This window comes from Filicampus tigris, chromosome 21 (assembly GCF_054856515.1).
Source record: "Filicampus tigris isolate MCC_2025a chromosome 21, RoL_Ftig_1.0, whole genome shotgun sequence".
NCBI classification, from domain to species: domain Eukaryota; kingdom Metazoa; phylum Chordata; class Actinopteri; order Syngnathiformes; family Syngnathidae; genus Filicampus; species Filicampus tigris.
In genome coordinates this window covers 4303937-4319527 of record NC_141237.1, presented here as the reverse complement: position 1 = coordinate 4319527, position 15591 = coordinate 4303937, and the positions used below count along the sequence as shown (strand labels likewise).

Sequence of the window (15591 nt, the reverse complement as noted above, 5' to 3'; positions counted from 1 at the left end):
CAGAAATTAAATTATCCGAACTAAAAAAAAAAGTTTTTTTTTTTTTTTTGTTTTTTTGGTTTTTTTTTTTAAATCAGATGCCTAAATGATTACCTTTGAAAAATTATTTAATTTATATTTTAAAATAAATTAATTAAATTTACTTTTGTACCTACTCACCAAATCAAAAAGTAAGTTTGTACAGCCACAAATTAAAATAAAGTAAACATGCGACTGTCAGTGAGTTTTTCTATTTAACTTTTGGCCTAAAAAAAAAAAAATCAAATAAAAACAATTTACTAAATGACATTTAAAAAAAAAAAAAATACAAGTATAGAAATGGAAATACGTTTAAATAATTAAGTTGGAATTTCAAAATTTCACTTAGAATTTAAATGCAAATTGTATGAAAATTTACAGCGTTTAATACAAATTAAATGAGAATTAAAATGTAACTTTTGTTTTTGCACCCGCAAATTCAAATAAACGTACTTTTGGAAACACTATTTAATTTTCCTGCAAATAAACGACCGCACAAAATAAACTCACCCGCCCCAAAATCAGGCACACCTGCACAATCCACCGCATCGCTGATTCAGTTTCGAATGATGACTAATAACTCACTCGCTGTCGTCTTCAGCTTTTCTTCCACCTTCAAAAAGAGCGGACCTTTCTGGAACCCCGAGCCAGGTTCTACATCGCCGAAATGGCCAGCGCGCTCGGCTATCTGCACTCGCTCAACATCGTTTACAGGTACGGACCAATTTTCTCATGACGCACAACAGAACACGACATTTAAACAAGACTTTGAAAAGCACGTGGACGCGAGCAATAATCTAAAATTGTCATCATTCCTTTCAGAGACTTGAAGCCTGAAAATATCCTGCTTGACCACGAAGTGAGTCAACCCCGCCCCGCCGCCCCCCAGTGATCAAAAAGCACAAAAATTGTTTCGTTTTTTTTTCTCTCTATTCACAAGATTGAATGTTTACACTACCGCTCATTATTCTAGTCTTTTTCTTCCACTAGCAGAACACACACCGACCGTCCTTTCTAGTTCCATCTGGAACAGAATGCATGTGATTGGATTAACTTGTCCTATTGATTACCCCCCCACACTAGCGGCAGGGAGAAAGTCCGGGAACGGCGAATGGGACAGACAACATTCCGGGGCTCGACAATAGCCTCACTCAGTCGCCCGGTGTATCATAAAACAAAATGAGTCTTGTGGCGCATGTCGTCTAAAAACGGGCCCTGTCCTCTTTTACAGGGTCACATCGTTTTGACTGACTTTGGCTTGTGCAAGGAAGGCATTTCCCAGACAGACACCACCAGCACTTTTTGTGGCACGCCCGAGGTACGCCTTCACACGTAGTGCTGTGGCACCTCCACTTGAACAAATTTTCCGAGCCACGATTTATTTTTCCGCCCACCAGTACTTGGCTCCAGAGGTGCTGAGGAAGCAGCCGTACGACAACACCGTGGACTGGTGGTGTCTGGGTTCCGTGCTCTACGAGATGCTATTTGGCTTGGTGAGACTTCTCTTCAGTCCGCGGAATGACTGTAAAGATGCATTTCGAAGATAATGGCCGCCCTTTTCTCTAGCCGCCGTTTTACAGCAGGGACACGCACGAGATGTACGACAACATTCTGCACAAGCCGCTGGTGATGCGCGCTGGCGCGTCCAACGCGGCCTGGTCGCTGCTGCAAGGCCTTCTCGAGAAAGAAGGAGCGCTCAGGCTGGGAGCCAGGGACGACTTTGTGAGTGGACACATTTTTTTACATGCGGTTTTAGCGCCATCTAGTGGAATAGTCAACACCCTTGCAACCCAAAATCTTGGTAATCGGCCCCTTCTTCTAATTGTTACATAAAATGAAGGCAAAATGCAATTTATGTAAAAATAAAACATTGTACACATTAGTTAATATTTACACATTCATATTTTGTTTTATAATTGTCTACAAATTCATAAACGTGTTTTAAAATGTCTATATTTTATTTTTACCAGAATGAGATCAAAACGCACCCCTTCTTCTCGTTCATCAACTGGAATGACCTTGAACAGAAGAAGATCCCGCCCCCATTCACGCCCAACGTGGTAGGTATTCTTAATTTTTTTTGTAATTGTTACATTTGAGCTGCGCAAGATTGTAAATGTGTGAAAATTATTTTAGATTGCCTGATTTTTAAAAAAAATGCATCTTTCTAAATTTATTTTGCTGTGTGTTCTGTCTTTATTTTTCCAAATAGAACTCTTACTCCGACATCTCAAATTTTGACCCCGAGTTCACTGAGGAGATGGTGCCCAACTCTGTATGTTGGACCCAGGAACACTCCATCGTCAACGCCAGCGTGATGGAGGCCGACGATGCCTTTGTGGGCTTCTCGTACGCCCCGCCCTCTGATGACTCATTCCTATAATATATCTTAGTCACTTCTTAAAGGGAAGAAAATTGCATCGCGTCACTTATTCTACAAAGCCAAAGGAAGCAGCTATGATATGGAACGGCACTTAAAACAGATTTTATTGGGAACAAACTATGATGGAAAGAAATCATAATTTTTTTACCCATTTGTATTTATATAAATATATATATATATATATAAATGAAAGATTCTATTTTAAGAAATAAGGGCATTTAGTCAGCATTGATGTCACTCCATGAATGTGCCTTAACTTTGTCCTGTCAAAAAAAAAAAAGTCTCTGGACTTTAAAGGACAAAATTGGACAGTAAAGTATGTTTGTGTCACTGATTCACTACTAATGTAGATTGATGTTATTGACATGTAATTGCTGTGAAGCAAACCCAATGTTTCATATTCCTGAGCTCTAGACTCAAGGCTGTAGAATTACTTGAGATGGCAAGAAAGCAGTTTTTGTGTATTCCAGGTCACATTTGTTTAAATGATGTTGTGTTTGTTTGTTTGTTTGTTTTTTTATGACAAAGACTTTAGTGGGTTTATGCTCCAGCACAGTAATAAAAGAAAATCTTAAAGGGTCTGTCTGTAGATTTGAAACATTTTTTCATAACAGTTTGCTGAGAATTGTGTGAATGGCAAAGCCTAGTGAATTGACTTTTGTTTGTCCGGTTTTGATGACGACACGTTTAATCGCGAGCTGCTTTGGCTTGGTTGCCTTGGAAGAGACAAACGAAGTGGAAGTTTAGACGTTAACAAATTAATTGTTGCTAATAAAATCATTTTCAGCAAGTCTTGGGATTGTGATTTGGGGAAAAAATACGTTAAGACTCAGTACAAACTGTGTGAATGAGAGAATTTACCTGCCTGTGTCCGTTTTTGATGACGTTCTTCTACCCCCGCGCTACTTGGGTTGGTTCCCATGGAAACGGTGTAGCCTAGAGCGAACGTTTTGAGAAAAAAAAACCATTTTAAGCAAGTAATGGCATTCAGATAAAAAGAATACTTACTTGAAAATTAAGTGTGTGAATGCGAGTGAATTTACTAGACCGGTTTCGATTACTAAAATTTTCCCGCTTTTCGAGCTTGGTTGCCATGGAAATGAGGTTTTCACGAGCGCTCGTTAGCACAAAAAAAAGTTCGACTTTGTCGCAAATAAAAATGGCCAACATATTTACCTTAAAAAAGTCAATTCTTTCCTATCTTAACACGAGTGGCGGCCTTGAGAAACTTGCCAAAGACTGCGAGTCCTTTAACGGTAAATTCAACTTTTAATTTCGGTACTTATTAGCATAATTCTAATTAGCATAATTCATTTTCTGTTTGGCAGACCCCCAGCACAACGAGGCCGTGTACCGCTTTTGTATCACCGTCAATCCTTCTGATGTGGTTGAGGTGGACCCCGAACTGGGGGACTGCATATTACACGACCCCCAGAGAGCCACCGCCTTGTTTCAGTCTGTGAGGGATCCGCTGGAATGAATAAAAATGAACGCCCGCTGACACTGTAGCATTCTCACTGCTTGGTCCTGATTATTCTTTCTTACAGGTTTGCTTCACAGCCATAAAGAAACTGTCACTTGTTGAGAAAATGCATACAGAGTGTCAGGTATGGGAATAATCGTCTTTAAGGTAGGAGATTTCCACGGCTTTCGACGCCGCGACGAACTAGCTCGTAAGCTAATAGGTTTGTTTTTAGTAATGAACTAAGGGCGCCATTTTAACCACGTCCTAAAAAATGAGGCACCTTGAAATGACGTCATATAACTCAATAACTACATACTTCACAGTGTCTGCACATGTTTTCAGCAATTATCTTCAAATATGTATCAAAAAATATATAGTCTGAAAGGTTTTTATTTAATACGCAGTTCTTGCTAAGTACTTCAGGCTCTATAAATTGCTCTTAGGCGCCCACTAGAGGTCACGGGTCCTTAATGCCTCGGGTGGGCTGTGGGGATAATTCCTATAGCCAATCACTTGACTGAGAAGCATAAGATGTAACAAGTTGTCTTCTGCATCTGTTGAGGTGAACGTCATTTTGAAGCTGACGCACCTGCCTCCGTTTCCCGAGTATGTATTGGACCTGGCCAGTTTCCCTTGCATGCGTCACAGCATGAGGCCTGTCCTCATGGAGGGCCTGGTCATCGCTACCACGAGGGTCACTAAATACACCCGGGGGGCCAGGTTCCTCTGCAGTAACGACCGTTGTCCCTTCTCTTCTGGTAAGGGGCTCTGATTATGATGGGTTGGGCCACCTCTATCCTGGATGACTGAATTCTCACCGCGCTTGCTTGCTTTAGGATTCCACACCATCCGGGTTCACACGCCCGGGGCCACCGAGTCGGCAACTGTGAGAAACGACTTCATTTGCGTGGCCTGCACCTCGACTCTCAGAGAGGACGTCAAGTTCCGAGTGTTGGGAGGTGAGATGGGGGGGCACTGGGTGATATGGCTTTAAGATAAAAAATCTCCCATTCGTTTTCACAAAACCCCATTTACCATTTAAATTGATTTTTCCCCTTTCACTTAATGGGAAAAGCAACCCTGACCGTATGTGTGTCTTTGTGAGACAGACAAGCAGCTGGTGGAATTGATCCACGTCGATGCACTCAACATCCTTCGTGCCTCTCAACAGACCTCACTCAGATACCAGTCGGTCACACTTTTCCTCAGAGGTAAGTGTATATGCGTAAAGTGTCATTAAAGCAGCACGAGTCATCTATCGAGTTGTGTTTTTCTGGATCATTTTAGAGTTTGTTAACTTGTAAGTACTTGGGAGTTATACTGTAATTTGATGTAAAAATATGCCTCAAAAGTAAAAAAAAAAAAAAAAAAAAAAAGACTTAAAATGGAAGTCAACCCAAACGTATTTTTTTCAAGAATATGTTCTATGCAGGCCCACTAGTTGAAACAAGGCATTCTGATGAATATTGCGTTTGTGGAACAAGAGTTAATCCACTTGGGGGGGCGGCCATTTTGTCACTTTTGTCGACTGAAAATGACATCACAACTGCTCAGGGCTTATCCAACGACCAATCACCGGTTTTCTGAAGCTGAGCCATGATTGGTCGTTACCTGAGCCCTGAGCATCTGTGATGTCATTTTCAGTCGACAGAAGTAACAAAATGGCCGCCCCCCAAGATGGCTAAAAACGGGTGGATTTTGCTGCTTAACTCCAACTGAAAATGACATCACAACTGCTCAGGGCTAATCCAACGACCAATCACCGGTTTTCTGAAGCTGAGCCATGATTGGTCGTTACCTGAGCCCTGAGCATCTGTGATGTCATTTTCAGTCGACAGAAGTAACAAAATGGCCGCCCCCCAAGATGGCTAAAAACGGGTGGATTTTGCTGCTTAACTCATATTCATCCGAATGCTGTGTTTCATGTAGTGGTCCTGCATAGAACATATTCTTGAAAAAAATATTGTTGGTTCGACTTCCACTTTAATTAAGGCTTTACAGTGAGGGGACCCGATTAATTGACATTATTCCAATGGGGAAAAATTGTTGCGGAATTAAAACACAACTTTGGAGGTTCCGATATACAGTGATGTCATTGTTTCGGGCTGAACAGTAAATCAAATTAGCGCGAGTGAGTTGTGGCGGATCAGCTTTCAGTTAGCGAGGCAAAGACGTGCCCTAAATTAACAGGCCAAACATTTACACGGCTGATATTTGTTTGTAAAAAAAAACCTCACCTCATCCATTATGTTCACTCCCAACACTGAATAATGCGATTTTAATTCCTGCTATTTACACACAGTCACGTCGGTGGAGTCCGCTCATTAATATTGTCCGGCTTTTGTTAAATGAAACTCACTTTCGGAACACAAACTTTGCAGGGGGGAAAAGTTCAAATAAATACATGTCTGCGCCTGGCTCGGCGGGGTATTAAGTGTTTCTGCCCCCGCTCGTGACGCTGTCCAGCCGCTACCCCTGGAGGGTTTAGCAAAAACTCAGCGGCCGGGATTAACATATTCTGGAAGGGAATACAGCGGCTTCCCGTTACTAGCATGTTAATAAGTGCAAGGGGCGCTCATTACGACAAGCGCACAGCCGAATCTTTGTTTCGGAAAGGGCCTCGTGCTTGTTTGTCTTGGCTGGTATGGCATGTGAGTTTTTTTTTTTTTTTCTTCCTTTAACTCCCCGTGGGACTGATTGCTTTGTCCCCCCCCCCTCCCCAGATGAGCTGTGTAACGCGATGAGCATCGGTCAGTTCTACAGAGTGATCGGCGTACCCGCGCATGTGCACCGCTCGCACAACATGGCCTGGAGTGTCGAGGCCAACGGCGTCCAAGCGTGGGAGCCACAATGTACGGCGGGCTGCTCTCATTCTATTGAGTTCAAATATACATGCGTCAGAAAGAAAGCTTCACATTTTGTCATGTCGCCGTGTTAAATGACATTTTATATATCAAAGAAAAAAGGTTTGCTTGTCTTACTTTTTGATGACTTTGGTTTTTCCTTCCATGGGCCCGCTCTGCTGCATTTTGGTGTGTACGTGTTGGGTGGTCATCAAAATCCTTGTTGAAAATCCAAAAGCAAAACTGACGTCGTGAATCAAAGAGAGTAGCCCACAGGCCCGTTTGACAGATGCCAGTTTTTCATGCAAACTTCCCTTCCTGACATGCACACAGCTGTTCCAATCAGCTCAACCCGCTGCCACTTATGGCCTGAACACAAAATATTGGCCACCGGGTGGCAGAATTGCTCATTTTCAATTAGGTTCAGTCAAATTATTGGCGCCAACATTATTTACCACTCTTTTGATTTTGTGGAAAATCGACCCCCCAAAAATGTCAATTTCTCATGTCTTTGTCCAGTTGACCTTTTTTTTTTTTTTTTTTTACCTCTTTCATATTCACTCCTACGGTAGCGAAATATAAACTTGTACTGTCATGAATTTGTGCTTGTAGATCCACATGAAATCAGCAGCAAATTCAAGGAGTTGCTAACGGCCACCGGAGATTCTCCTTGGAGGTTCTGCGCCATGGTCACGCGCTGCTTCGGTCTGAGCGTGGCTCCTCCGGGCCTCTTCGACACCTTGAAGCTCAGCTTGTTGCTCAGCTTGGTGCAGACGGGAGCGGACGCAAAAAACACAGTATTCAACTTGGATCTCTTGGTCACGACAGACGACAAACTCATACTCGACAGGTAATAAAAAAGCTCCACATGTAGGTATTCTTTATCCTCTGCAAAAAAACGACCAATATCACTGTAGTTGTTTACTGAGCAGGTGTGACCGTCCCCATGTATATCTAGATGTTTATTATACTGCCACCTGGTGGCCAAGGTACACACGCCACAGTCAATCTGTGCTTCCAGAGTTGACTTTCCTGCATGGTGACAAAACAAACAAACCAGCGCCGTACTCGTTTGCCAGGTTGATGGCTTACGCCTTGGGCTTGGCACGTCGCGGCGTACGCCACCCAGCTTCGGGGAAGGTGTTTGCGTCCCTGTCGCAGGACGAGCACGGGGCGGGCACCGCCAACATCCACGCCGGCTCCGCTTTGCTGGCCGCCGGCGGGGTTTGCATGCTGGGAGATTTGAGTGGCTTCCGAAAGGACAAGCTGGACGACATTCAGTCAGGTAGACCAAATTTGATGAATACATACAAAATGTCTCCTTAAATCACGTCACCGCTGTCAGTTCTGGACAGCCGCACGGTGTCCGTGTTCATCCCCGGCAAGAAGTACGGCGAGGACGTCGACCAGCAGCTTTGCTTCCCCGTTTTGTGCAGCTTCTGGGCCCTCACGGACTCCACGCAGGCCCCTCGGCGCTCGGGGAGGGTACACGACGCCGCGCTGGGAGCAGCGGTAAGCGTGACTCGGATAACCTGACGTTGCAACAGTTGAGAGCGGCGGATTCCTCTCGACGGACAGGAAATGCGTGCGATACCGCCTCAGCTGGCGGACAGTTTTGGCCTGGTGGTTCAATGCGCGGATCACGCCGGGAAGCAAGCGGCGCTCGCACAGGCCATCCACACCCTCAAGCAGGCAGTCCAGCCTGGGGAACATCTCTACCCGTCCTTGGTGAACTTCTCCAGTCAAGACTACAAGGGGGTGACGCAACACGCAACTCTCAAGTCCATCAATATCTTGACCTTATTTATTTATTTATTTTTTCATCCCAGCTGGTGGATCACGCACAAAGCCTGAGAGTGGACCTGAGCGCCGGTGCGCAAACGATGATCCACGGTTACTACATGGCCAGCCGCGCCGTCCGCTCGCAAAGCCATGGCGTCAAGATGTCCGTGGCTTCTATCAAATTGTTGTAAGCCAAAATAAGTCACGGAAAAATTCAAGTCCCCTTTAAAAAAAAAACAAAAAAAAACAGCCCACTGGATCGGTCCTAAACTACAAGTTCATTCAAACCCACGTAATGAAAACCTGCAGTACCCTCACAATCCACTTGGTGGCTTGGTGAGCCACAAAAGGTTCTTTTTCCATCTAGTGTAGTGACATTTTCGCACCATCAGACCAATTGACTTGCATGTTTTGCAATAGCGTAAGATTAAAAGAAATCAGGGATGTTCTGCTTCATTTACTACGTTTTAATCAGGATTAGAACTGTCAAAAAAAAATAATAAAAGATCCTTTTCATGTGTTGTAACAGGATCTCTTTAGCGGAGGCCCACTGCAAATTAAGCCTTCGACGGCAGGTACTGGAGGAAGACGCCGTGATTGCCGTGCTCCTCTGCGAGAACTCCATCACTCTCAAGCATGGTACGCCTACCGCGGCCATCGCGGCACACGTTTCCCGCGCGACTCAACTCCGCCAACTCTCCCCGCAGGGGCGTCCGTGCTCGTTATCCCGCCCGATGCCGTGTTTCCTGTCGAGCTGGGGGATGCGGATGGCCTGCTCAGGAGAGACCGAGCGCTGGACCAACTCCACCAGGACATCCTACGCTTCATCTACGCCTACGCGCCGCGGGCAGACGCCTATGTCGCGGAGGAGTAGCGCAGGAGCGCCTCTATAAATACACAGCTGTTCTACCAAGTAAGCACAATCACAACTGTGATTTTTTTTTGGGAAAGATTTATTTGACAGGATGACATTTTAAGACAGTTTGATATACGTACCCCGATGTGAGACAAATTGAGGCTCTGTCCTTGTTTCTTGCCGGCGCCGTTTAGCTGTAAACAGAAAATAGGAGGCCGCCTTCAAAACGTGAGACGATTAAGCACGACGACATTGTTCGCGTCCAGCACAAAATTCAGTCGTCACAGTGTCACCACCCTTTAGTCTGATGGGTAAACGGCGAAAAGGTGAACTCATCATTTTGAGTTGTGACAAAATGCATTTTGGCCGCATTTCCTCAATTAGTGGCCATTTACTCAACTGCAGAGGGAGAAGGCAGCTGTTATTTGAAGCGATGCATTAAAAAAAAATAATAATAAAATACAGCCACACTTCAGTTTAACCGATGTGCTTTAGGATTTTTCAAACCTAAAACAAATCACGCCTAAAATGCTTTACAAACCTATTTTACAGCATAGAATTATTGATTTCATTTTTGTCATTCTAGTACCCTTCAAATGCCCAATTCAACGTCATTGATTTTTTTTTTTTTTCATCATTAATCAATCACAAATAATCCAAGGACAAAGTTAAACTAATTTAATTAAGAGATGATATATTTAAAATCTGTATTTATTTGTACTCGACTCCTATCCCATCTGTCGCTTGGTGGACTGACCCGCACTCTTTTTTTTATTTCAGCTTTACAGTTGTCATGCTAGCACGTGTAGTATCTATTGCAACACAACACAGTTGCAGGGGGAAAAAAATAACTACAGCTAGCGTGTAGCATCTATTAAAATGGAGGCCACTATTGGAGGAAATGCATTAACTGAGACTTTTCTTACCAGAGACAAGATGGAGCAGTCCGTCAATGTCGCCGCTTATCTGTAACAAAAAAAGAAAAGAAAACATCACTTTCATACTCTAATTGTGTTTGTGCATTGAGTCATCTATTGATCGTCTTCCATCAAGCCATTCAGTCGTCACGCTGTCACCACTCGAGTGTCTGATGGGTAAACGGCAAAAAATTGAACTCATCATTAGCGCTCGTGCCAAGACAGGTTAGGGTAGTTAGGTATAGTTTGGACAGTGGACTTACCACAGACTGCAGATCATATTTCACGGCTGTCCGTCTGCTCATCTGGAGTGACAGTGGGTGGGGGGGGGGGGGAGAAAGAAAAAGAAGCGGTATCACTTTTATATTCATTGACAGAAATTCTTTGGACAAATGTTAAAAATGGCTCCCGTCTTGCAGCGAGTCGTTCAGTTGTCACAGTCTCACCACTCGTTTGTCTGATGGGTAAACGGCGAAAAGGTGAACTCATCATTTCGTGCTGCAAGACGTCGTTTGAGGTTTGCGCTGACTGACGGCGGATGGCCAATACCACTGACGGATCACCCAAAGGTCAAAGTGCGCGCCACAACACAGCTTGGGAGCACGGGCGGCGCGCCGCGCCCGAGGCCGAGGGTTCAACAGCGGGTCGCCACCTCTGCCGCGACCTTGCGTCCTCAAGTCGCAAGGAGCGGATAGATAATGGCCGAGAGGCCACGCCCCCTCTGCCCAACTACAAATATACACTTTCATCTGTCCACCCGCATGATTAATAACTTCACCTCAAGGGAGGAGATGCAGGCTTCAAATAGACAAACTTGACCAAAAGTCAATCGCAGCTTTCATGAGGGCATCATTGACATGGTATGTTAATTCCAGTTATTCATCATAGGCTATTAGGAAATGAAGGATAACTGAATTAAAGACTAAATAAAATACAATTCAAATATTACAATGAATGCAAATCCTTAGAATGATGGTAAGAAAATGGGCCATCAAGTTTAGATTTTTTTTTGAAAGCCTGTAATTTAATTTAAAACAGTGGGACACAAGAAGATTAAATGCAGTTCAGTCGCATTTAAGAAATGATTTTGAACATGGATTTAAGTAAAATAATGTATGTTTTAAACACATATGTGCATGCCCACCACCATATATTTACACACATGGCTTACAATATTGAATTAAAGAAGACCTCTGCATTGTTTTGGGTGAACACTTAGGCCTACTGTGCTGCTGATACTTTGTTTATAGTGGTGGTACTTGGAAAGTATCAATCAGCTATATATAAAAACAAAAATATATTTAAGCTATATATAAAATATAAAATATATTTTTTATTTTATTTTACTAATTTATATTGCATTTATCAATACATTAAAAAAAAACTCAAAATATAAATTCCTTCATATACCTTAACTACGTTATGTTACTACGACTATTAGTTATTACTTTTATACTACTTTTAAATATTGCAATGTTTAGATTTTTGGTATTTTAACGTATTATAATGCAAAGACGAACTAATAGTCGCCTGCTTGGGGAAAAAAACTCCCGTCGAAGTGCATGCCCAACTTTTGTTAATGACATAAAAGCGAAACTTTTAAACGCGCTTGCACGCTGGTCTTCCACGTGGTCATCGTGGAGCGCTGCTAAGCTACATGCTACAGCTAACAACGCCTCCAGCCTAATATTGTGCACTGAATGCAGCACCTCTAAGAACTACTGAAGCCAAGTCGCTTGACTCACCTTTGCACACGCTTACATCTCCACCCGCTCGAGGAATTTGCTCAAAAAAAGTCTGCATCTTGTTGCCACGAGGCGAGGAACAGCGCGGCTGTGCCGTCCTGCTTGGTCCAAAAGGACGGTCCCCGTCTTCCGGTGGAAAAGGAGCGACTTCCGCTCTTGCGTAGTGGACCTCATGTAGCACGCTAACGTTAGCGTTTCGATTTTATGAATGGAATAAAGTTTGCGATGATAAAATGGAAAATACTGAATAACAAAAATTATTTTTAAATGATTTTATAACGTATATATTATACAGTAAAATATTTTGCGCACGCAAATGCATTTAAAAAATATCAATTATAAAATGTATATCTTAGCAAGAAAATATTTTAAATGATAAGCGGTTAGGATAATGGATGGATGGATGTTTAAACATTGAGATTTTAAAGTACAAATCATTCACATTAATAAATTCAAAACCGTTAATAAAAAATTAAAATAAAATTATTTTAAATATTTTGGGAAATATATAGATCAATATGTTCCACTAGTTATATGCAGGCTCCCTCTATGTGCTGTATGTGAAAGAATCATTGCCTAAGTATACCGTAGTTCAGTTGTCTTTAAACTTTGAGGAGAATACATTTGAACTGAAACCTTTAATGACTGATTTTAATTTAACTTGTATGTGCAGTACATTGTAATTGGATCCTTTAGTGCAGTTTTTATATTTCTCTATGTGCGTAATGTTACAGTGGCTTACAACAATATTAAATATACATTTTAAAAAGAAAACCTTAGCTTCATTTTCTTATGAAAGCCTAATATGTTATGCAAGAATTTTTTTGGGGGGGGGTGACACTTAATGTAAAAAGTTATTCACATAGTACTTTTGGGGGTGAGAGGCATGAACGATACTTATTAAACAATTTTCCTTGTAATCATTCTATTATTGAGGATGAACATATTTTATTTGTCGATGCAATAAATGATGACCCACTTTCAGCCATTGCTCTTTAATCCTCTTAAATAGTCCTGATGATACAATATAATTACATCCTTTCCGAGCAGTTGATCTTTTAATTCACAAACACTTTTGTTTCTCCAAGCATGCACATGTATTACAAAAAAAAAAAAAAAATGAACAGGAGGGAACATGAGACTGGGAGCCCCCCTATTGTTGACCCTCTGACAGACCACTTCACATGACAGATGTTAAGTTATTCACACATGCATTTTAGTGCAAATGTCTCAAGCTGAAAGTGCACACTCCAAGCATGACGGCCTCGTTATTATTATAGCCAAAGATCATATTGGGTGGGAGGGGGATTCGGGGTTGGGCGGGGGTATTAGGGTCTGGATCTGCACAATGCAAACAAGACTGAAACGACAACACTGAGGAAAAACACATCACATCATATATTAATTTACAGCGTCTCCGTGTATAGAATGAGTGGAATAAACGTGTCCTTCGGCACCACTCATGCAAATGGCAACGAGTTGGACGCGTTACTTGGAGGAGGAGGAGGATGATGATGGACCTTGGTTCTCTGATTCCGAAGGATTGTTCAGGAAATGACCGCTCGCTCCCACGTACAGTCTGGACCTCATCGGCCATTTCTGTTACGGGATATTGAAACATCTTTCATTAGACATTTCACAAACATATTAAGGGTTATTGAGATAACCTCCTAACAAAACTGTTTCTAATATAAAATACACAAGATATATATTTGTTTTCAACTCAGTGAATTCAATTTCTCCGTATGCGGGTTCCTTTTTGTAATAGGCCAAAGAATCACTGCACTGTACATTTCAGTTGCATTTAACTTCTTAGCTCAATACATTTACATCATTTTAATCTTTCATTGTAGGTCAAATTTTTATTGAAATTTGATGGGGGTTTTTTGTTTGGTTTTTTTTTACATCAAGTGATGATTTTTAGTTTCCAAGGGCAATGTTTATGTTGTAAACTGTAGAACTCAACTCTGTAGTAATCACATCAGATACATTATTATAATTTATAGAATAAAAAGATCAACAACTCTGAGGAATACAAAAAAAAAAAAACCACTCAATGTAAAAGGATATTACAAATACAGCACCAGTCCAAACTTGAGTCATCTCTGCAGTCATGATGTGGATGATGCTTTAGGACCCGGAATGACTTTCAGGCTTGAATTTGTCGACCTCTCCATGAATGTGTTTGAATTCCACACTTTTGACTGGTACGCAATGTATTCATAAATCTCTATTATTACTCATACAATGTTTTTTCTTTGTTATTACTTGACTGTTCGAATGACTCCATTTTTTTAAAATCTTACACAAATAAATAGCACTTTACAATATGTATTGCATACATTTTTCATACACATGCCCTAATGTATACAGTATATTAGAATAACAGTAACAACAAATGAATATCATCATCGTATCGAATTTATGTCAATTTATGTTTCACCAAAACGTAAACCTCAGTTCGAGGAGTTCTATGAAGCAAACGGTTTGATGACTGACCTTGACCGGGTGCAAGTATCCTTCCCCTTTGAGCGAGTGTAACGCCTCCGTGTGCTTTGTGCTCTCGCCTTCGTCGGCGCCTTCCTCCTGCAGAGTTCGAGTCAAGTGGGCAATGTAGGTGGTGGCCAGAATCAACACGTCCAGTTTGGACAGCTTGGTGTCGGGCGGCACCGACGGCAGGGTCCGTTGCAGCTCCAGGAAGGCGTTCCTCAGGGTCTGCACGCGGCTCCTCTCCCGCGCCGCGTTGGCCGCCGCCGGCCGCCCTCTGCCGCCTCCTTCGCCGGCCGGCGGCGGCGGCGGCGGCGGCGGCACGCGACCCGCCGGGCTGGAGCTCGGGCTGGAGTCCGGGCTGTCGTCCGCCACCGTCACGGAGCAATTGCCGCCGTCCATTCGGTGCGTCTGCCTGCCGACCATTTTGCTAACCTGACAAGTTCAATGGCACGTGTTACGTGGAGTTCGCAAACTGTTGGGTGCGCTTACTCAGTGAGGGAAAGTCGTCCAAAAAAGAAAAAAAAACAAAAACATAGCCCAGTAGCGTAACTGCCGAAGCATTTTGGAACGTTTTCGGGAAAACGAAAACACCCCTGCAACAAGTTCAATAGATACCTCGATGTTTGAAAAAAATATGCACCGACAAGAAAAAAAATCTTTACAATTGATATTTTATTTTATTGATATTGTGACAGTAAGTTCAAAATGACGCGGGCAATTACGCTATTGGGCTAACGATACTGAGTTGCATAATTAAGCGCATGTTACAAACAGCAAAAATTTTGCCCATGACAAAGCAGGTTACACTCGCTCTTTTTTTTTTTTGATGTAAAAATGCATGTTAAAAAGTTTGAATGGGAATAGTAGTAGAGAACGTGCTTAAATACGTTTTTTCAGGAACTGCATTAATGCTCCTGGGTCACTTTTGACCCATTAAAAATGCGTTCAACTCCTTTACAGTAATATTGTGTGGAATTCCGTTTTTTCCCTTAAAAAAAAGTGCGTACTAAAACTTTTAATGGTGAAAGTGGCGATGACGGTTGCGATAATGTTCTTGGGTCAATTTGGCCTATTAAAAAACATTAACCATCA

The 15591-nt window shown here is 42.4% G+C and overlaps 4 protein-coding genes and 1 long non-coding RNA gene across 11 annotated transcripts in view; 2 read left to right on the top strand and 3 right to left on the bottom strand.

The window, feature by feature from the left end:
• The window catches only part of sgk3 (serum/glucocorticoid regulated kinase family member 3), an 8909-nt gene extending 5718 nt beyond the window's left edge, over positions 1-3191 (top strand). For all 3 annotated transcript variants that reach the window (XM_086020401.1, XM_086020400.1, XM_086020402.1), the window contains exons 11-17: positions 620-732; positions 841-877; positions 1250-1336; positions 1416-1511; positions 1585-1740; positions 1989-2078; positions 2231-3191. In XM_086020401.1, coding sequence (XP_085876527.1) covers positions 620-732; positions 841-877; positions 1250-1336; positions 1416-1511; positions 1585-1740; positions 1989-2078; positions 2231-2401 — 750 coding nt within the window. In that variant the 3' untranslated portion in view covers positions 2402-3191. The remainder of the gene's footprint in view (positions 1-619; positions 733-840; positions 878-1249; positions 1337-1415; positions 1512-1584; positions 1741-1988; positions 2079-2230) is intronic.
• mybl1 (MYB proto-oncogene like 1) overlaps positions 1-7030 on the bottom strand; it is a 23244-nt gene extending 16214 nt beyond the window's left edge. For both annotated transcript variants that reach the window (XM_086020396.1, XM_086020397.1), the window contains exons 1-3: positions 6848-7030; positions 6644-6739; positions 3263-3337 (exon numbers count right to left, since the gene is read on the bottom strand). The gene's annotated coding sequence lies outside the window, so the exon portion shown is untranslated. The remainder of the gene's footprint in view (positions 1-3262; positions 3338-6643; positions 6740-6847) is intronic.
• Positions 3355-15591, top strand: mcmdc2 (minichromosome maintenance domain containing 2). 2 transcript variants are annotated; one of them, XM_086020398.1, is made up of 15 exons: positions 3356-3657; positions 3730-3860; positions 3949-4008; positions 4429-4624; positions 4703-4825; positions 4976-5077; positions 6590-6718; positions 7322-7559; positions 7789-7994; positions 8055-8221; positions 8288-8467; positions 8539-8678; positions 9021-9130; positions 9199-9404; positions 14602-15591. In XM_086020398.1, the coding sequence occupies exons 1-14, from the start codon at positions 3429-3431 to the stop codon at positions 9363-9365; spliced, it is 2178 nt and encodes a 725-aa protein (XP_085876524.1). In that variant the 5' UTR covers positions 3356-3428; the 3' UTR covers positions 9366-9404; positions 14602-15591. The 2 variants fall into 2 exon arrangements, with proteins under 2 accessions (XP_085876525.1, XP_085876524.1); XM_086020399.1 differs by lacking the exon at positions 6590-6718 and having other exon boundaries at positions 3355-3657.
• LOC147127249 (uncharacterized) lies at positions 8502-12134 on the bottom strand. Of its 2 annotated transcripts, XR_015084188.1 has the most exons (5): positions 12010-12134; positions 10528-10569; positions 10274-10313; positions 9488-9541; positions 8502-9392 (listed from the first exon to the last, which is right to left on the bottom strand). It is a non-coding gene; the product is annotated as an uncharacterized LOC147127249 (long non-coding RNA). The 2 variants fall into 2 exon arrangements; XR_015084187.1 differs by having other exon boundaries at positions 10274-10569.
• Positions 12995-15496, bottom strand: tcf24 (transcription factor 24). 2 transcript variants are annotated; one of them, XM_086020407.1, is made up of 2 exons: positions 14509-15496; positions 12995-13608 (listed from the first exon to the last, which is right to left on the bottom strand). In XM_086020407.1, exons 1-2 carry the CDS (start codon positions 14920-14922, stop codon positions 13498-13500), a joined length of 525 nt encoding a protein of 174 aa, XP_085876533.1. In that variant the 5' UTR covers positions 14923-15496; the 3' UTR covers positions 12995-13497. The 2 variants fall into 2 exon arrangements, with proteins under 2 accessions (XP_085876533.1, XP_085876535.1); XM_086020409.1 differs by having other exon boundaries at positions 13491-14213.